General features: G+C 35.2%; 1 protein-coding gene across 4 annotated transcripts in view; it reads left to right on the plus strand.

Annotated features, from left to right (window-relative positions):
• Window positions 1-21840, plus strand: part of PPP1R12A (protein phosphatase 1 regulatory subunit 12A) — a 145586-nt gene that overhangs the window by 30695 nt on the left and 93051 nt on the right. For all 4 annotated transcript variants that reach the window (XM_044915364.1, XM_021678643.2, XM_044915363.1 and 1 more), the window contains exon 2: window positions 15617-15747. In XM_044915364.1, the coding sequence (XP_044771299.1) occupies window positions 15617-15747 (131 nt within the window). The remainder of the gene's footprint in view (window positions 1-15616; window positions 15748-21840) is intronic.

The following is a 21840-nucleotide window of genomic DNA, read 5'->3' on the forward strand; positions in this document are numbered from 1 at the left end:
TACCTATGTTTCATGTATTTTAGGGTTATTAGATTTGACTGTTGCCTAGGCATTTCCATCCATGGGAATCCCAAAGCCTTATATGGTCAAGACTGAGCTTTTAGACTTTCAGTGAAATGCAAGGCACCACTCCAAAAAAGAAAGGAAAAAAAGAAGAAAAAAAAAAAACTAGCTGGCTTTCACTTTGTCTTCAGTACTGTCTTCTTGGCTGCTTTTATTACCACAGTAGCTAAATTACTAAGAACCTTATGTGCATTGGGAGTCTGTCTTACTAGTGGAAGGAATTCCTTTTGTGGCAGTAGTTTTATGCTAGAATGCTAATGTTATTTTAACAAAACATTGCATGCTATTGGTTATATAATTTTGGGGTTTTTTTCTTTGTGTGTGTGTTTTAAGGAAACTTAAAAGCAGTTTTGGTTTATTTTCTCACTACAGGGGAGGGGAGGGGATCATATATGCATGTGGTGCAATTGGAAAGTGTAGGTTTCATTAATGACAGGTATTAGGGAAGTGAAAATGAAGTTATTTGCTTGGAGTCTTCTTCCTTGGAACTCCTGCTATCTGATTAGGGGACACGGGTGAAAAGGGTGTGAACCTTCAAGAGCAGCAGTGATGGCCAATGAAAGGGCTGCTAAAATAGTACCTTATTTCTACACTGGTATGATCTTATTTAGTTCTAGTCATCTTTTTTGCTTTGAAGAAAGTGATGTTTCTGAATGACCATATCATGAATATCACTCATTCATACATTTAACTCCCAAGATAGTTTAATACTTTGTAGATACTAGAACTCTTGGTATCAGTTACACATTTTTCATGTATGAAAAGGGAAGGTATTGGGGCGCCTGAGTGGCTCAGTTGTTAAGTGTCTGCCTTCCGCTCAGGTCATGATCCCAGGGTCCTGGGATCGAGCCTCATATCGGGCTCCCTGCTCAATGGGGAACGTGCTTCTCCCTCTCACACTCCCCCCGCTTGTGTTCCCTCTCTCGCTGTCTTTCTCTCTGTCAAATAAATAAATAAAATATTTGAAAAGGGAAGGTATTATTCCCCCTAACATAAGATTTCAAAATGTTTTGCAACCACTCTTCGTGTAGTATTAATTTCTCTGGTACAGTCAACGACAGGTAACAAAGAATCAGCAACCTATTTCTGAGTCCTACCAGTGAAGCTAAATCATACTTGTAGGTTCCTCCGTTTCACATTTGATTACTGTCTGATGTATTCTAGATCCTGTGTTATGAATACTTAATGGGATCCTTGGCTTTGAGAGCTCATAGTATAGTGGAGACATGAGAGGAAAGTTAATATAGAGATAGTACATATGGGAAAGTAATAGTAACACAGTATTTTAAGTATGTTAAGACAGATAAGTTTATATGTTACAGAAAATGGGAGAGAGTGATTTAACTCTAGTTACATTAACATAAGCTGGGGAAAGCCTAAGAAATGAAGGCTTAAGATGGTTAAAAGGAGACTAAATTGAGGAGCAATCTGTAGGATCCAGCAGTACCTCAGCCATTACTCCAGGGGTACCGTTTATCTTCCAGAGAAGTTATAAAGTCCCAAACTGCCTTAGTTAAGTCTTATGATCAAAAAGAAACGAAATTTCATCATCAGGTTACTTTTTCTTGGCACCTGGACTCAACCCCCTCCTGTCAACCATCTTTTTTTGTGGTGGCATCTAAGAATATGTTTCTTTAGGATGGTTAGTATTGGGTTTTATCCAAAGACTCTTTAGTGTCATGTTTGCCTCAGCAAAGTTTTGTAGCCTCTGGTCTTTCTGTCAGAAATACCCATGTGTCAGAGTCTTTTAGATAACTGGAGAATCATCCCCAAAGATGAAAATCTCATTTGTAATGTATTGAGTCAGCCATGTTAATCATTGAATGTCTAGTATAGATAAATAATAAAAAGATCTTTCAGAAGTTTCTTGGTTCCATGTAGTTATTGGTGCATAAAATCTGCATACAAAGTTTTTGTCCTAAAGATGCAAAATAGTATAAAATTATGAAAATACTAATTCACTATTGATTAATTATATCTGAGGGGCTCTTGGAATTTACAGAGCAGTGGTACACTCATTTATTATATTTCAGATGGATTGTATGGGACAGTAGCCCCAGACTGAATGCCGCAGCTTGGACATAAAAATAGATTTTGGTGATAAAAATGGATTTTATTGGGAAAAGGGACTTGTTGACAAGTACTAGTAAAGAAAGGTTTAATCCAGTATTTCCTAAATTTTTAGAAGTTTTTAAGAACATTTTTGTCAGAAACCATTTATTAACTTTTTTAGTAGTTTCGTGGAAACAATTTGGGAAATACAACAGTAAATTTTTGTGATAAATTGCTTTCAGAAGGACTCCATACCGACAGTTGTTTCAGGAGGCAAATTGAAGATTTAGGTATTCTTATTTCTGCCTTGTTATTTTCTCTTGACTAGATAGAGATCTGCATTTGAAGGAATATAAAAACTTTATTTTATGTAAATGTAAAAGTACTAGCATCTTTTTATAACATTTTGGGGAAAATTATTTAATGAATATATTATACAGTAGAAAATCATACATTTCCCTTTCCCTCAATGCAAAGTAATATATAAAAGCTGATTATTTTTCTTTCTGCTATTCATATGCCCTCCCTCCTCAGAAGTAAATATTGTAGGAATAATAGGGGTTTTCAAATTTATTTATTAGGATAGCTCTACTTAGTTAGAAGGTTATTCTTTTGTACCTTTTGACTCATCAAACATGTACTCACTGGCACATTACCAGGAGATTGTTACTTATTTATTCTGAAGTTATAATTTCAGATTGTTCTGGCATATTCAAGAAGTGGAGGTGGTCCAGTGTGATTAAAGTTTTTACTTTGTGAAAATGGAGAGATACGTCTAGATAATTTAGATAACGCTTTGTGTAAAGGACCACTTGATAGCATTTAAAAGGAGTTGAAATATAGGAGAAATGACAAATTAGAGATTAAGTAGAGAAGGGAGCATGATGTTTGGATACACACAGGCTGAAGCAATGAAAATTGGTATAAATACCTCTTACTTTCATCCCCAATCTGGTAATGTAGCCACTGTTTATTGCTGCATAACAAATTACCTCTAAACTTAAAATAATAAACATTTATTATCTCATATTTTCTATGGTTCAGGAATTTGAGTGGGGCTTATCTAGGTGCTTCTGCCTCAAGATATCACATGAGATTGCCCTCAAGCTGTTGGCTGGGATTGCAGTCTTATGTGAAGTTTTAACTGGGCTGGGGGGTGGGTAAGTAGGGATCCACTTCAAAGCTAACTCACATGGTTATTGATAGGCTTTGCTTGCCTGCCACATGGGCTTCTTACCAGGACTGCCTCTTGACATGGCATTTGTATGCTCCCAGGTTGTGAGTGATCCAAGAGAGGACGAGAGAGTACATACATGACATCCCATCACTTCTACCCTGTTCAGTTTGTTGGAAGCAAGTCCAGCCTACACTCAAGGGGAGGAATTTACACAAGGTTGTGACTACCATGAGGCAGAGATCTTTGCCATCTTAGAGCCTACCTACCATAACAGCAAACTAAAATAAAATAATTTTTGTGGCATTTTATATCCCTCAATTTATATTAGTAAATATTTAACAGTTGCTTCCTATTAGTACTGTGCTTAACTACTTTGCTTACTAGTAACTTTATTTCTCTCTTACTTTTCAGCAAAGTACTTGAAAATCAATTACATCTTTGCTCATTTGTTTTTGTTTATCCCTGTCTGCTCTCCATTTGAATGTTTGGTGACCCTCTTATTTTGTGACTTGGAAATATTAACTCCTGCTTTCTTAACTCCTCCGTCAGTGGTCCCAGAAATATAGAATAGCTTAGTAGTCTAAAATGGAAAATAATATTTGATTATAATAACCAAATAGATTTTTTTTAATTTTCTTTTTTTTTTAATAAAGATTTTATTTATTTATTTGAGAGAGAGAATGAGAGACAGAGAGCATGAGAGGGAGGAGGGTCAGAGGGAGAAGCAGACTCCCCGCCGAGCAGGGAGCCCGATGCGGGACTCGATCCCGGGACTCCAGGATCATGACCTGAGCCGAAGGCAGTCGCTTAACCGACTGAGCCACCCAGGCGCCCGATTTTCTCTCCTAGGACTCAGAATTATATATTGTTAACGTCATCTTTGATGTTTTTTGCCGAAGCATATCCGAATATGGCAGAACAAGTATCGGGTTCTCAGCCTGTCAGATAATATTTTTGCTCTTTGCTTTCTGAAAGGGATGCAGGGATATAGTTTCAAGACCTAGGCTGTTTCTTCCCTGCATTCCCGCCATCTATGTCATGGGCATGACAAAAAAATCTGTTTCTCTTCCCAAACCTCTCCCCTTTTCTTCAATTTGAATTTATTTATATACATATACATATTTTTTAAAATTTCAACATTTTTGAGGTTTCATAAAAGGTATATACTAAAGTAATCCATGCATACTAAAATACAGAGGAGAATTTGAGATTTAGAAAGGTTATGTCGTTTTGAGATTTTTTATCTATGCATTTGTTTATTTCTGATTAGACTGAGTTGCAGGCAGGATTTGGCTCTTTAATTTTGAGCCAGGCACTGTGCTGTATGCTAAAAAAAAAAAGAGTGGTAATAATTGCCCAATGGATGTTAATTATCCATAACTAACCATCATTTAGGGAACATTATTTTAGGGTCTCTCTGTGCAGACCATTTGACATACTTTTATTAAAAAGGACACATATTGCATATACTATTTTAATTAAAAAGTGTTAAATTTAGTTTTGCTTTAATTTGCCAAAGAAAACAACTGAAGACTGAAGTAATAGTTGAATTTTAGATTAAATTTTCTTTACAACTAGAGGGAGTATCTCCTTAAATGTTCCTTTAAGATTAAGAAAATAGTCTATGAACACGGTGACATAAGATTATTTTTAAAGACCACATTCCAATTTTAGAAAGATTTGACTATTCTATAAGAAAGATTAGCATATCAGCCTCATCCATTTTTGTCCTCTCTCCCCTCCTTTCATTTTGTTAGCTGTATTAATATTTCTAGTCTGTTAGAATTTATAATATTTAGATTCTTTTTGATTTACTTATGAGTCCTTTGATCATCCTGTCTTGATTTCTGAATATGTTTTATTTAATTGGTTGGATTTTATTGTTAAATAGGGTTTATCATCTTACCTTTGATCTCGTGTTTTATTTAGTGTGTTATTAAGGAGCACCAAAATGTGGGGCATTTGGCTTATCACGTTGTGTTTTCTTCCATACTGCCTTCTCTTTCTGGATTTTTGCCTACTAACACATTTTTTTCTTTCCTTTTATTTTGTCTCCCCTTTCTTAAATACTGATGGTCCTCCAGTTTTGACATAGGCTTTTCTGATCCCATTGTATAAATGGCGCTTGTGCATTGTTTATCTCTCTAGCTGCAGTTACCCTGGATATCAGAGGTTTTCAATCTAGTCCGTTTTTACAAATTAGATGGGGAATTTCTTTAAAGTGGAAATTCTTGGATACCACCCTCAGAAATTCTGATTTCTCCTCTTTCTCCCAAATTCAGGTTAAGTACTCGAGTTATGTGTATAGCGTTTATTATACCTCTTTCTGCTATTGTTTGTTTAGTTATCTGTCTTGCCTGCTGGACTCTAAGCTCTATGAGTACAGAAATCTGGTCTATATACTTCACCAGTATATTTCTAGCAACTAGCATAGTGGCTGAACTGGACACTCAGTAAATACTTTCCGAGTTAACGAAGAATCTCCTGCTCTTTATCGGCCACATACTTTGCTGGACACTGAAGAAACTCATCAAGAAAAATAACAAGTATGTGAAATTTTTTGTTTTGTTTTGGAAAGCCGTAAGAATTTTATGTCCTCACTATAGAGACATTTTTGGAAAATAACTCAATGACTTTGACTTGTGTTAATTAACATTTTGGCACATATTCTTCCAGACCCTTCATTAGGTATATCTATGGCAAGAATGGTATCATGTTATACATATTTTGTAAGCTGTTTTTTGATTTAATAGAAATATTAAGTAGAAGCTTTTATTTCCTCTCCTGAAACTAAATTATTTTCTTCTTAGTATATACATTGATTAAACCCCTCCAGGTCAGTGTGTGACCGCTTCTGATAAAAGACTACAAGGAAAACAGCAACCTGTAACTACTTTCCTGTCTAGCGCTCAGACATTAATGAAACCTGGCCAAAGATTTATTTACTCCAAAAAGTTTTCTTTAACTCATCTCTACTCCCATACTTTTTCTTGATTAATGCTATATTTTTAAAATTGCTTATTATTTTTCTGTTTTGTCTGCTTTTTTTCCTAATTATAGATTATAAGGATTCTGTTTTAGCTCATTAACAAAAATTTATTGGGTGGCTCTGTTAGGTATTGTGGGGTATATAAGGCATTTCCTATTCTTAAGGAACTGTCATCTAGTTGGGAGAAAAGACAGGAACACATGAAACAATAAAAGGCAGCAAGTCTCGCACAGTACTTAGCACAGTTTTATGTACACATACACACACTAGGTAATAAATGCCTACTCATTAAGGAGAAGTTAACATTTTGTTTTGATTCATTTTATATGTATTTATTATATAGTTCCTGTGTGCCAGGCACTGTGCATAAAGGAAACAATATATTCTTTAGTGTTCTTCCTTGTATTCACCAGAATGCATTATATATGGTAGGCAATCAATAAAAATTATTAGCGAGAGAGTGATCCTGAAATTCAGTTCTTTTTAGATCCCTAAGGATTTTAAACTCTAGAAGAAATGCTGTTCCCTAAGTTCCCAAATAAAAGTGTTGGCCTCTAAAGATCTAGGTTTAACTTACTACTTTATAGAGCTTTATCACTAAAGGAAATAACAGTGAATAAGAGGATAAGGCTATATTTCAGTCTTTGAATATTTATAGTTTCCAGTTTTTAGTGTTGTCCTTCAAATACGTAGTACTTGTTGGATGAGGCATGAATGTTCAGGCAGTACTTAGATTATTTTTCCCCTAGAAACTTTTTTTTGGTCTCAAAAAACATTTTTTCAGATGTTTTATAGTCTCTTTGCCCTGTCTAGTTCATTCAATTCACAAATATATATTGGATCTTCTCTTTGTCAGATATGTGTCTCCTTTATTCTCTCTAGGATACCATATGTACGTAAGCCTGAACTTTTCTTAATCCAAATGAAGAATTTCCCATGTTCCAGCATTGCGTATAATCTGTGTTTTAAATTTATTGTCCCAATCGTTTTGTCATTTGAATATATGATTTATTATGAAGACAAGTTTTTTTTTTTTTTTTACATCTAGAGTTCCTACCTGCTTATATGATAAGAGTAGAAAGCCAAAAATATTTTAAAGTTAATGCAGTACTGGGGGAGCATGGGTGGCTCATTCAGTTGAGTGTCTGCCTTCGGCTCAGGTCATGATCCCAGGGTCCTGGGATTGAGCCCCACATTGGACTCCTTGCTCGATGGGGAGCCTGCTTCTCCCTCTCCCTCTGCCTACAGCTCACCCTGCTTGTGTTCTCTCTCTCTCTGTTAAATTAAAAAAAAAAAAAAAAACATATAATGTATTATTTGTTTCAGAGGTAAAAAATCTTTAAAAAAAAATAAAGTTAATGCAGTACTGAACTAGTTACTTGTTTTCATAACTAATATACTAGATGACTCCTAAGATTATACATGCTCATTATTTGCCCATCTTAATGCAAGACCAAGGTATTTATTTTTTTATTATTCAGTATGAGAGTACTGCTTAGAGTTCTTCATTGTTTTTCTTGTATAAACCTCCTTTGATAGTCCAAATTCAGTTTTCTTTAAAATAGACAAATACTTGCTTGGACATCTTTAGTTCAGTTCCTCTTTAAGCATACTCACTGACATGTGTGTCAATCTGAGTGCTTAGAGTATGGACTACTTTCTAATATATCTACAGATTTCTGTTATCAGAAGTTGAGCAGAACCAAGTTTTCATTAGTAAGAGTCCTAAAGAATTGTTTCCAGGAAGTGAAAATTGATTTAGATAACTTCCATATTCAAATTGATTTGTCTGTTAATTGTGTTACTAATGATTAGGCACAGATTGTAAACATTTCAACTAATTGGTTATGATTTCATTTAAACTTAAGTTCTCTAATGACATTTATACAACTAAATCTTTTTCTCTTGCTTTTCTTTTCTGAGTCATACATAATTTGTATGCATGAGCTTATATAAAACTTTTATATATAAAAGTTTGAAGGAAGTTTGAAATCCTGAAGATTTCCTTAGTGCATATTTTAAAATTTAATCCTCCTCCCACCCAATAATTGTGAGTGGGACTTTTACCAAAAATGGTACTAAAAGTCTCCAGCATATAACCTTGTTTTATAATTTATAGAGGGACGAGAAAGTAAGTTTTAGTTAAGAATATAAAAAAAAGTTTTAAATGGAGGTGATTTAGCATGGTGATTATGTATTAATACAAACATAAAAGCACTTAATATTTGGCAGGTACTACTCTAAGTGCTTTCTATATTAATTCATATACTTCTCATAGTAAACTTTTGAGGTGGGTACTATTATTACCCTCATTTTCCAGAGGAAACTGTGGCACACAGGATGTTAAGTAATTTATCCAACAACACCTGGCCAGTAAGTGGCAGAACTGGATTAATCCCTTACAGTGTGGCTCTAGCCTATGTATTTTAAACAAAACCAGTTTCATGAAAAGGAATATTACAGTGTTAGAATTTATTTCAAATGCTACTAATTTTCTTTTTTTTTTTTTTTAAAGATTTTATTTATTTATTTGAGAGCGAGAGAATGAGAGACAGAGAGCATGAGAGGGAGGAGGGTCAGAGGGAGAAGCAGACTCCCCGCCGAGCAGGGAGCCCGATGCGGGACTCGATCCCAGGACTCCAGGATCATGACCTGAGCCGAAGGCAGTCGCTTAACCAACTGAGCCACCCAGGCGCCCCTCAAATGCTACTAATTTTGTAGTTGTGATTTTACTCAGTTGAATTATGTAGTCACTTAACACATTTGCTTTTATTTCTCTAGGAATGAAATTTAATGATTTTTCAAACTATACATGCCCCACCCAGAAGTTGTCATTAGGCCACTGATTTTGTCTACTTTCAGCCAATGTTGTATAGTCCCTTTATTCAACTCTTTGTTGTTAGATTGCAGCTTTTTTCTTTAGAAGTGTGGGAAACAAAGCTTGTCCTTGAGCTAACTTGCTGAGAAAAATAACTAGGTCTCCTTTTCAATAAAAACATTTGTTTTATTTACCTGAACTAGTTTGTTGAATTAATTTACAGCTCAAGTTGACAAAGCTGCCTGTACCAGGAATTAAATGACAAATGTGTCTTCACACAGCCATTTATTATTGGCAGTTGCTCTGGATATGTATTCATGAAACACTTAAGATATACCCACCTCCAAAATCTTATCTAACATAGTTTGAGTCATTGTTCCTTTCCATATATGGCTTAATTAACTGACCATATTTAGTCAAATATTTTTTTTCAAAGTAATTTTTTAATTATGTTAATCACCATACATTACATCATTAGTTTATAACACCCAGTGCTCCATTCAGTATGTGCCCTCTTTAATACCCATCACCAGGCTAACCCATCCTCCCATCCCCCTCCCCTCTAGAACCCTCAGTTTGTTTCTCAGAGTCCATAGTCTCTCATGGTTCATCTCCTCCTCCAATTTCCCCCCCTTCATTTTTCCCTTCCTGCTATCTTCTTTTTTTTTTTTTAACATATAATGTATTATTTGTTTCAGAGGTACAGGTTAGCAAGTCATGTGTCTCTTAATGTGCTGCATGTTTTAGCTTTCTCTTAGCAACAATATTTTTATGGGCATGCCTTGCCAGTTTCTTATGTACGCTTTATAAATGTTCAGGAGAATACTTGCACCACAAACTTGAGATTCATATGTAATAGATAATTTTGAGACAACGTTTTTAGCATTTAAATTATATTAAAACATTTCAGAAACTTACTATGGCTATAAACAAAGGAAGAAGCAGGTTTAGCATTAACTGCTTTAGGTATTTTTATTGGTGTTTTTTTAAATTATACTGATTTAAAAACAAATATTTTAAATCAGAATCAGCAACATTTCATTTATTGGGAATTAGCTATACCCATAGGTTAATTTTTTTGAAGAGCCAGAGGGGATTGCCTTCCTAAACTTTAAAAATTAACCATTCATCTTGAAAATCTTTTCAGTGTCAAAGATTTACTCATAAGATGGCAAATAAACTCTATTCTAGATCCTGCATACCTTTATCCTCACTATATGTGACTTTGCATCTTCATACACCAGGAAATGTTTGTCAGTTGTTCATCTGTTAAGCTCTAGTGTAGAGCCTCCTCCAGGAAATATTCCCAGACTCTCATCCACCGTTCCTCCTTAGTTCTCCTTTTCTGAGCTCCCACAATAAGTAGTGCACAGCCCTATAAGTATATCGTATTCCTTTTAATATAGTCATCTGTATGTGTATTTATCTTCTGTACTGGATGGTAAGCTTCTTGAGAACTTTCTCTTTGACCGAATAAAATACCACAAATGTCTTTGTTTTCCAAAGAGAATATACAGATCATAATTTAATCTTAACACTTCTCTTAATATTTTCAGAATCACTTCTCTACATCCTCTCCCCAAGGGATTTCAAGCCCCACTGTATTATTACGTTAATGCAGATAATTCCCAGATTCATGTTTTCATTTCACATTTATTTTCAAAGCTCTAGATCTGCATATCCAATTGGCCACTGGATATGCATGGTTAGATAGGTATACAGACAGCTGTAAATTCAGCATATCCAAAGCTATGAAATCATCTTTCTTTCCCCAACCTGCTTCTTGAACCTGTAGTGTTTATTTTCATGAATGGCTTCTTCCTGTCCCTCACCTTATGTATCCAGTCTTTAAGCCTTGCATATTTTCTCTTAAGTTTTTCAATATAGATCAGTCTGAATAACTGCTAAGGCTCAGTTCAGGCTCTTCTCTTTTCATATTGCTTCCAGTAATCTTTCTGAAATGCTGATCTGATCATGTCACCCCTTTGCTTAAAACCTCTGAAGAGCTCTTTTCAAACATTATCTTCTTAAAATTATAAAATGTTTTCTCCTACTTCTCTCTACTGCTGAATTGAGCCAGTATTACTGATGGGAGTATTGTAGTCAATTCCTTGGATGTGTGGGAGTAGAAAGTGGATTGAAAACCACCAGGCGTATCAAATCCAGTCATCTTTGCATTATATTCAGATCTTTTACCTGGAATATACTGAGATGTTTTAGCACATAGCTTTATCCTGTTTTATGACTTACTATATACCACTGGATGATTTACTTACTTTATTCCATGCATTTTGTAAATCACAGTGCATTTGCCCAGTGAAGTTATTTCCAGTCAAATTGCTAGTTGAATAACTCTTATGTAATCTGTAAAACCTTGCTCAAAGGTATACTTTTTTTTTTTTTTTTTTTGAGTAAACTCTACCCACAGCATGGGGCTAGAACTCACGACCCCAAGGTCAAGAATCACGTGCTCTACTGACTGGGCCAGCCAGGCGCTCCTCAGATGTATATTTCTTAATGAGACCTATATGGACCATCTTAGTCACAAGAAGTTATCTTTATGTCCCAATGATATTTTAGTAGTTTTCTAGCCACTGCTGTTATGCTCTTATAAGATCATTGTTATTTATTTATGGACAAGCCTGCTATATTAAGTGTGATCCTTCCCCTTCCCTGTATTCCTAGGGCCTTGGCTGATACAGTTTTTAGTATATATAATGTGAAGAGTAGCTAAAGGAAATTTGAAATATTTAGCCTAAAAAAGAGTATTTGAGAATTCTTGGAGGGGGGTGATTCTTAGAATCCTTCTCAGTTAAGAGAGGGATTTTATTTGATTTTGGAGCATCAGGGACCGGGGGATAGAAATTAAAGGAAGATCTATTTTAGCATGTACAATTTAGAGAAAGATAAGTAAAGTGTCTTATACTGGAGGTAATACATAGAGCAGACTTTCAATAAATGGTAGCCTATTACTTTTTTCTTTTTAATTTGAGGTATAATTTACAGTAAAGCTGTATAATATACAGCTTTGGATTGTGCAATTAATGAATTTTTATATATGAATATGCCTAAGTAAAAATCAGGAAAAAAGGAAACATTTCCAGTCTTCTAGAAAACTCCCTCATGCCCCTCCCTTCATTTCCCCACAAATTTAACTATGATTCTGAACTTCAGCGCCAGAGATTAGTTTTGCTTAGAAACCTATAGTATATATCCTTTCTGTCTGCCTTTTTTCACTCATCTATGTCTGTGAAGATCATCTGTGTTGTTGAAGGTAGCAATGGTTTGTTCTTTTTGTTTGCTGTTCTTTTCTCATTAATGTATAAGATCCCATTACATGAATAGAATCTTCTCACACATACGCTCCATGCTATTTATTTATTTACTACTACACTTTATTCTATTATACTTTATAGTATAATATTCTATTATACTATTACACTTTCAAATGGTTTTCTGAGGGGGTTGTATGAATTTTACACTTTCACCAACAGTTTGGTTGTTTCTCCATGTTAAAATAGGTTTACTGTTTCTCTTTTTAAGAATCAAGTCTTGGGGCACCAGGCTGGCTCAGTTGGTGGAGCGTGCGACTCTTGATCTTTGGGTTGTGAGGTTGAGCCCCGCGTTGGGTGTAGAGACTACTTAAAAATAATGTCTTTAAAAAAAAAAGAGAATCAAGTCTTAAATTTTCTTATATAAACTGCCTACTTATTGTAAACATTCTGGAAATAAAGGAAAATTTAAAGAAGAAAATAAAAATTTTTCTTGGTCTCACAACCAATGATAATGCCTGTTAACCTTCAGTATATATTCTGGTTTTTTTGTGTACATTTAAAAAAAATTTTTTTTAAAGATTTTATTTGTTTATTTGACAGAGAGAGAGACAGTGAGAGAGGGAACACAAGCAGGAGGAGTGGGAGAGGGAGAAGCAGGCTTCCTGCTGAGTAGGGAGCCTGATGTGGGGCTCAGTCCCAGGACTCCAGGATCATGACCTGAGCCGAAGGCAGACATTTAACAGCTGAGCCACCCAGGCATCCCTTGTGTACATATTTTTTTAGTAAAATTGAAATCGTATTAGGTAAACAGTTCTTACATCCTTTTTTAAAAATTTATTGTGAGCATTTCCCATATCCCTTTATAAAGAATCATTTCTTGTTTGCTTGACATTATCTTTCATTTTTTTAAAAATGATAATCAGATTCGTATTAGATGGATTTATCAAATAGAGTTTTATATTTTTTATATCAGTGATTAAAAAACACTGTTAATGGAGCCTGTACGAATTAAAGCAGATTGAGTGAAAAGGGTAATAGAATTAAATCAATCTTTTAAAAAAAAAGGTATTAAATCAATATCTTTTCTCAAGGAAAATTAATGATTAAGCGTATAAATAGATCTAATATTAATCAATTCCACTGTGAGTCATTAGCAATCTTAAATAACATTTTATAGACTGCTTTCTAATGTAACAGTATTTTGACATTTCTTCTTTTTTTGTTATTAGATAGCTTAATGGTTCTCAAATCTCTCCAGCCCTTTCTTTAACCACTGCTTCTTGAAAATGGTTCTTTTCCCAAGCAATATATACTTAAAGTCCATATGAATGTTACTTATATATTCATTTACCATCTGCCATGTGTAAGGTACTGTTCTGACACTATGGGACCTTGCCATCAGGTTGCTTATAACTTGTTCCAAGGAGAAGAATCACAGATACATAAGAATCTTAAACATATTAGGGAATTTTAGAGATATATAATCCACCAGCTTCTTTCCTCCACTTGAAAAATAAGGACATTAAGCCTCAAAAGATTAAATTACTTGTCCATCACTACAAAATTTGTGACAGAGCCAAAACTAGAGCCTAGAATTAAAAGCTTTGATTCCCTGTCAGTATTTTTCCCCTTTGTACTTTGTCCATAGTGGTTTTTTTGACACTCTTTTTTTTCCCTAAGAAAATGCTACCAAAAGTGTTTTTTTTTGCCTCTGTGATAGGTAAAGAAAAATTGATTTCATTCATACAACACCTTGTAAGTGCCTAGAACTTATGATATCCTGTTGCAGAGACTACAAAGAGGTGAGAAGTATGTTGATAAACTAGGACTATCTGTGGAAAACAGTGTTAAGTGTGGAAGAGGGCTTATTATTTTGGAATCTAAACATCTGTTAGAGTGCCAGCTATCATCGCCCACCTGTCAACTTATTCAAGCTGCTTAATCTCTTTGAATCTTAGCTTTCTCATTCGTTCATCCGTTTATTAAGCCCCTACCACATGCCAAGAACTGTGTAAGATGCTGCAGATACAGCAAAATTCCTGTTCTCATGAGGGTTTATGTGAGGATAGTGTATATAAATCAGTAAAATAGATAAAGTACCAGTCATACTACCTGCACAAAGTAAACAAAAGTCCCTTCTTAGTTACTATAGGCTGCAGTTCTCAAACTTTTTTGTCTCAAGACTGCTTTATACTCTAAAAAATTATTGAAAGACCCCAAAGAACTTTTATTTCTGTGGTGTGTATATATTAATACATGATAATATAGAAGTTAAAACAGGATTTAAGTATTTATCAATTCATTTTAAAGCAGCAATACTGTACCCATGTTACATAAATAAATAGCATTTTAAAATTAAAATAATTCATTCATTTGCTCTTAAGACTTGAATTCATCATTGACAACAAATACTGTTTTTCTTTTGAAATGACAAACTGTTCATTTTTAAGAAAATACATGCCAAAAACCCAAGTTAGACTAAGTATAGTTTCTCATTTAAGTAAAAGTTGTATTCCATGGGAAAAGTGGCTAGTTCAGCTTGCATCTTAGTTGCACAAGTGCTTTTCCTTAGAGCAGTCATTATACTTGGAAGAAGTGTTTTATCCATACTTCCTATCTTGTTCCGCAGAATATTAAAAATGTGTATTCAAGGGTCAAAATTTAATAAGACTTACAGGTTTTACTACTTTGTCAAGGACATTCATAAATAAAAATAGCTTTTAAAGAAAACTATGACTGCATAGTGGCAAATATAGTGACTTAGAATTTTTTTGACCATTGCCTTGATTTGTACTAAGGCACAAGCAAGTTTTGCCACTGGTGCTTTCTGCACCCTCAAGTGCACCTGTCAACACAGTGAAAAGGGGAAATACCATCTTAGTATTATTTTGAGAATAGTTTTGCCTTGTGAATTCCTTGAAAGGATCTCTCCCCCCTCAACAGACCACATTTTGGGAACCACTGCTGTAGAGGATATTATTGGTACTTATGTAATGTCTTGATTGTTATTATAATACGTATTTATTTTTATCACAGATTGGCATAGTCTAGTCACATACAGTACTGTTGTATGTGCATCTAAGCAAGGACTCTTACAGTTTAGTTGGTACCATTAGCCTGTTTGATGGCAGTACAGTGGAGAGAGCAGCAGACTAAAAGAGAATATTTATGTTATAAAAGCTGCTAAGTTTATTAGCGTTGATTCAGATTTTTTCTTATTTTGCTTTCTGTTTTGTTTTTAGGCTTGCATTGATGACAATGTTGATATGGTGAAGTTTCTGGTTGAAAATGGAGCAAATATTAATCAACCTGATAATGAAGGCTGGATACCACTACATGCAGCAGCTTCCTGTGGATATCTCGACATTGCAGAGTAAGGCAGTTCTGTATTTACTTTTGTCCAAATATCCAAACACTATTTTAGATACCTGAGATTTTATAGAAATTGTTGTTACAGATAAATTAGTGAGCTCTTATATTACCTTAATTCATGAAAAGTATTCCTCCCAGGAAAAAGAATAAGCACTTCTTGGGAATCCATATGTCAAGTCTCTCTTTGGGAGGTCATCTTCTGTCTCCCCACCCTCTTTGGCTTTTGGTACATTGTATTAATATGAGTAATTGTACACTTCTCCATTCCTATCTCATGTAGAGCATTGTCAAATGATTCAAGGTTAATACTTAGCAGTCTAGTCTATCCTTATGTAATTGTGAGTTGTTAGGGGAAACTAACAGTAACTCAGGTTACTTTGCTATAGGGAGAATATGATACATAGTTCTGTAATTAGTCAAAACATTTATACTTAGTTATTAAGATTGTTTTCTAAAAATATGTTTTTTAGAAAATTCAATGACCTTTAATGGTAGTTTCCAGGAAAATCTGATTCTTCAAACATTTAACAAGGAAATATAGTTTCCTGACAAAATAATTTTTTCACTAAATTATTTCACTTTTTTGTTACTATGTATCAAATACCATAAACAGGTTTTATTGTCTATCTGCTCACATCAGAGCTTATCAATGGTAAATATTGAATATGGGAGTTCTACTCTGTGAATCTCTCTTAGTAAGCCTTAAATATTGTTATTTCTTCGTGTATTTCATTTTTCCCCCCGTGTGTATTGGAACTATGATACATCATATTTTTTTAAAGATTTTATTTGAGTGAAGAGATTGAGATTGTGTGCATGAGCAGGAGTTGGGCAGAGGGAGAGGGAGAAGCAGACTCCCCGCTGAGCAGGGAGTTCAGCTTGAGGCTCGATCCCAGGACTCTGAGATCATGACCTGAGCCAAAGGCAGATGCTTAACCTACTGAGGCACCTAGATGCCCCAGTACATCATTTTAAAGGGGAGGCAGTGTTTGGTAAAATGAAAAGTACTCTGGCCTAGGAATAGAATGTCTGAGTCACTTGAGTTTTATTACTACCTGTAACACTAATTACATTTCATCTTTTCCTTTCTAGGCCTTGATTTCTTTTTCTTTTCTTTTCTTTTTTTTTTTAAGATTTATTTATTTATTTGAGAGAGAGTACGCTCATGAGTGTGAGAGCAGGGTGGGGGCAGCAGGAGAGGGAGAGAAAGAATCCTCAAGCACATTCCCCACTGAGCACGGAGCCCAACACAGGGCTCGATGCCAGGACCCTAAATCATGACCTGGGCCAAAATCAAGAGTTGGACACTTAACCAAGTGAGCCACCCAAGCACCCCGGGCCTTGATTTCTCTATGTATAAAATGAGGTAGTCTTTTGTCATTGCAAAACAGTAGTGGTTGTTCATAATTACAGTCGTGGTTCTCAACTTCCTTACTCCTTTCTGTTCTTTTCATGCTCAACAGAGGACTTGAATCTCTTCTTCATAGAAAAAATAGCTAATGTGCATTTATCTTTAGCTGCCCTTAAATATTTTGTACTCAGGTTCTGGAGTCAAACGATGTGAATTTTGAACGCTTCCTCAGCCACTCTCAAAGGGGTATGACCTTGGGCAAGTAGCTTAACTTGTATATGCTTCTGTTTTCTCCTCTGTAGAAGGGGAGTAGTATTTCTTAGGTTTGTTATGAGAGTTAACTGAGTGATCCATCAAAGTACCTGGTACATAGTAAATACTCAATATATATTAACTTTTGACCATTATCTTGTTTAACTTCTCTTGGGAAATGAAAACTCAACCTTTTTCTTCAAATGTTTAATCCCTGTGTTTCCTTTTTTTAATTTATGCTTCTGAGTTTGAAAAGACAGTAATAGGGGCGCCTGGGTGGCTCAGTTGGTTGGGCGGCTGCCTTCGGCTCAGGTCATGATCCTGGAGTCCCTGGATCGAGTCCCGCATCGGGCTCCCTGCTCCGCAGGGAGTCTGCTTTGCCCTCTGACCCTATCCCCTCTCATGTGTTCTCTCTCATTCTCTCTCTCTCAAATAAATAAATAAAATCTTAAAAAAAAAAAAGAAAAGAAAAGAAAAGACAGTAATAATTATACTGAATAATTTCTTCCACTTGATTGATAACCCATTGTGTATGTTGGGATGATTTTAGCTGCAGTACCAGTATCAAATTTAAAATGACCTAAAAAGTAAGGGTCCTTGTTTTACAGTATATAATCTTAGTTTAGAGGAAGAGCATTCAAGTTTATTAAACTGCTCCAAGGGCCTGGGATCTCTCAGTTTTTTTCTTCTGCTTTTCCCAAATATGAACTTTATTCTTAGCCTTGTCCCCTCCTGGTCACAGGATGATTGCTGCAACTCCTCAGTTGTGTTTTTACATATGTACATCCGAGAGCAAAATAAAAAGTGAAGTGGGGAATGGAAAGTATCTTCTCCATATCCTATGCATGTCAAAGAGGGGAACTTTTCCCAGAGAGTCCTCTGAGTGCATCACATTTCCCCTTCAGGGATTTCCGTTGGCCTGGGCTTGGTCACTTGCCCATGTCTACCTTGGGAAAAGCAAGTACTTGGCATATTCATTGTTTTACATGTCAGTAAATAGGTATGAGGAAGGGTAAGCAGTCTGATGCAGGTGTTAATATTTTCAGTAGAATAACTACAATTTTTCATTTTTTTTTTTAGAGGGTAGGCTATGGAACAAAGTGCTTCATAGGACTTAACACAAACAAAAGTGACCTGGTTTGGCCAAGGTTGAGTAGAGTTTTGCTGATCTAACTACCTTTCTTTAGGCAGTTTGAATTTCTGTCTGTGGTATAACCTAAGTATTTAAATTCATAGTGTCTTTGAACAAAATTAAAATTGGAAGAATGATGACTTTTTCTTTTTTGCTCTTTCTGCTTTTTTTTAAGTAATGGGAATGTTTATAAAAGACAGTTTAACTCTGATGTATATTGACTGGGTTATTTGTTAAGGTGATGATAGTCCAAAACCATTCCAAATACATGATTATTTTTATCAGCATTAGCTCTTTCACCAGCTAATCTCACTAATGAGAGAAATTAATGAAACCCTAGTTTTCTTTGGTCTAGAAAAGTATAGCATGGTGGCTTAAGACACAGGGTGAAGATATCCCCCAAGTCAGAGTGTTTATAGGGTAAAAGAAGGCCCTGTTAATAATGATGTAGAAAAAATATTTATAAACCAGGAACAACCTAGGAAAATTGGGTCACTCTGCTAAGTGAAGTATTTGGAGTTAAATTTGTTATAAATCCTGGTTCTGCCATTCACTGATTTTTTGCCCTTGGCCAAGCTACTTCGCCTCAATGATTAATATTATTTATACAGTAGGAATGATCTGGCTTCTTCCTACCTCTTATTTCTCTTACCGCTTTCCATATTTTTCATTCTCTCAATACTGGACTACTTTTAATTCTCCAGATTTTTACTGCTGGTTCATATTAATGAGTTTTTGCGTATATTGGTTCATTTGCCTTATTTCTTTACTTGACCAGCTCCTGCCAAACTCTCAAATACAATTACATAAGGGTCGCTTCTTCCAGAAATATTTCTGATATTCCTGGCTAATTCTTTATTATCATCATCATCATCTCTACAACATATCAGATGTTTACATGCTTTGATAGGAACTCCATTATGCACAGAATAGTTCTAATTCATCCCTATTGAAATGAGAGATGAAACAAACAATGAAGCACACATAGTTTACTCTGAAGTTTTGGGGATGATTTGGATACAGTGACTTCTAAATTTTTCATCCCTAAGGGCACCTGGCTGGCCCAGTCAGTGGAACAAGCAACTTTTGACCTCAGGGTTGTGAGTTTGAGCTCCAAGGAGATTACCTTAAAAATAAAATCTTACCAAAAAAATAAATAAATTTTTACCTCTGTTGGACATAGTAGAACAGAGAATGTGAGATTACAGTTTAGTTTCTAGACATTAACAATTTCACATCTGGTTTGTAGCCTAGCAGAAGCCAAGTGAATAGATGGATGATGGCTCTTCATATTCTGGCTCAATTAATTTACCTTTTCACCAAAATAATTATTCTCAACCTCCCTGCTTTGAATAAGGTAGAAGTCTTAGGAAAAACTAAAAATAGAGATTGTTTAATATAAAATGCCCCTTCTCCAGAGTGGATTAGAGGAACAGTAAAGGAGGTTTGTGGGGAGTATGATGTTAACTCAGCATATGCATTGTTTTACTAAATACTGATGGGTCAGGTATTGAAATGTATGCACTAACATCATTCTTTTCCTTCGGTGTGCGGAATTGTGTCTGTACGTAATTCGTATGTTGAAGCTCTAACCCCCCAGAACCTTGGATCGTGATTGTGTAGATGCAGCCCTTAAAGAGATAATTAAGTTAAAATCAGGCCCTTAGGATAGGCCCTAATTCACTCTTACTGGTTTCCTTATAAGAAAAGGAAATTTGGACGTGTATCATATGATCTCACTGATATGAGGAATTCTTAATCTGAGGAAACAAACTGAGGGATGCTGGAGTGGTGGGGGGGTGGGAGGGATGGGGTGGCTGGGTGATAGACATTGGGGAGGGTATGTGCTATGGTGAGTGCTAGGAATTATGTAAGACTGTTGAATCACAGACCTGTACCTCTGAAACAAATAATACATCATATATATTTAAAAAAGAAGAAGATAGTAGGAAGGGAAAAAAGAAGGTGGGGAAATCGGAGGGGGAGACGAACCATGAGAGACTATGGACTCTGAGAACAAACTGAGGGTTCTGGGGTGGGGTGGGGGATGGGTTAGCCTGGTGATGGGTATTAAAGAGGGCACGTACTGAATGGAGCACTGGATGTTATATGCAAACAATGGATCATGGAACACTACATCAAAAACTAATGATGTAATATATGGTGATTAACATAAAATTTTTTTAAAAATAAAATTAAAACTTAAAAAAAAAAAAAGGAAATTTGGATGCAAAAAGAGACACCTAGTTCGTGCACACAGAAAAGACCCCCGGAAGCTATGCTGTGAAAAAGGTAGCCATCTGTGACCAGAAAGAGAACCCTTGGAAGAAACCCTTTAAACCTGCCAACACCTTGATCTTAGACTTCAAGCCTCTAAAACTATGAGAAAATAAACTTCTATTGCTTAAGTCACTTAGTCTGTGGTATTTTTTTTAATACTATTTTGTTATGGTAGCACTAGTACACTAATAGAGGCAGTATAAAATTCTTACTGTCGTATCAAGGTATTCTTCCCTAAAAATTATAGTGTCATCATTGGGTTGTGGTTTAAAAGTAAAATTGAATAGTATGGGTTTGGACATATTAGAATAAGGCAGTTACCGAGCCCAAAAAACTGTGTATTTAATTTAGTGCTCCGATATATAAGTTTATTTAAACTTAGCTCTCTAACCATAAAGTATAAATTATATATTGAAATTATTATGTACAGAGGTGCCTGGGTGGCTCAGTTGGTGAAGCATCCAAATCTTTATTTCGGCCCAGGTCATGATCTCAGGGTCATGAGGTCGAGCCCCATGTCAGGCTCCTTGCTCAGCCTGGAGTCCTCTTGAGATTTTTCTCTCCCTCTCTGACTGCCCCTCCCCCTGCTCGTGTGCTCTGTCTTTTTCTAAAATAAATAAAATCTTTTTTAAAAACTAAATTATTATGCAGAAAGCATTGAAAACCAAGTCCTCTGACTGAAGAAATAAATGAAAACATAGGAGCTATACAGTGGCAGCATTTTAATTTTATCATTCTTTTTCATTTATTAACTGGAATATTGTTGAAAAGAAACTTCCTCATATTTCTTGAGTCACTCCTGATACAAGTTTTATAGAAAAGAGAGGATATAGTCTTTTTTTCTTTTCCTCTGTATACTGATTTTTAAAATAATGAGTTGGTTCACTAGTTACCTTCAAAGAGGACTAATAGGTTTTTTGAGGGATAAGCAACTTCAGGAGCTCTTGCATTTAAATATACTTAATGTGCTTAATATATTGCTGTTACTGTCTTTATTGATTAGTAAATTATACGTCTTTGGTTATCAAGAGTCTCTTCATGTTGGCTTCTAAGACCTTGGGATATGAACAAATTAAGTG

Source organism: Neomonachus schauinslandi, chromosome 5 (genome assembly GCF_002201575.2).
Source record: "Neomonachus schauinslandi chromosome 5, ASM220157v2, whole genome shotgun sequence".
In the NCBI taxonomy this organism is placed as follows: domain Eukaryota; kingdom Metazoa; phylum Chordata; class Mammalia; order Carnivora; family Phocidae; genus Neomonachus; species Neomonachus schauinslandi.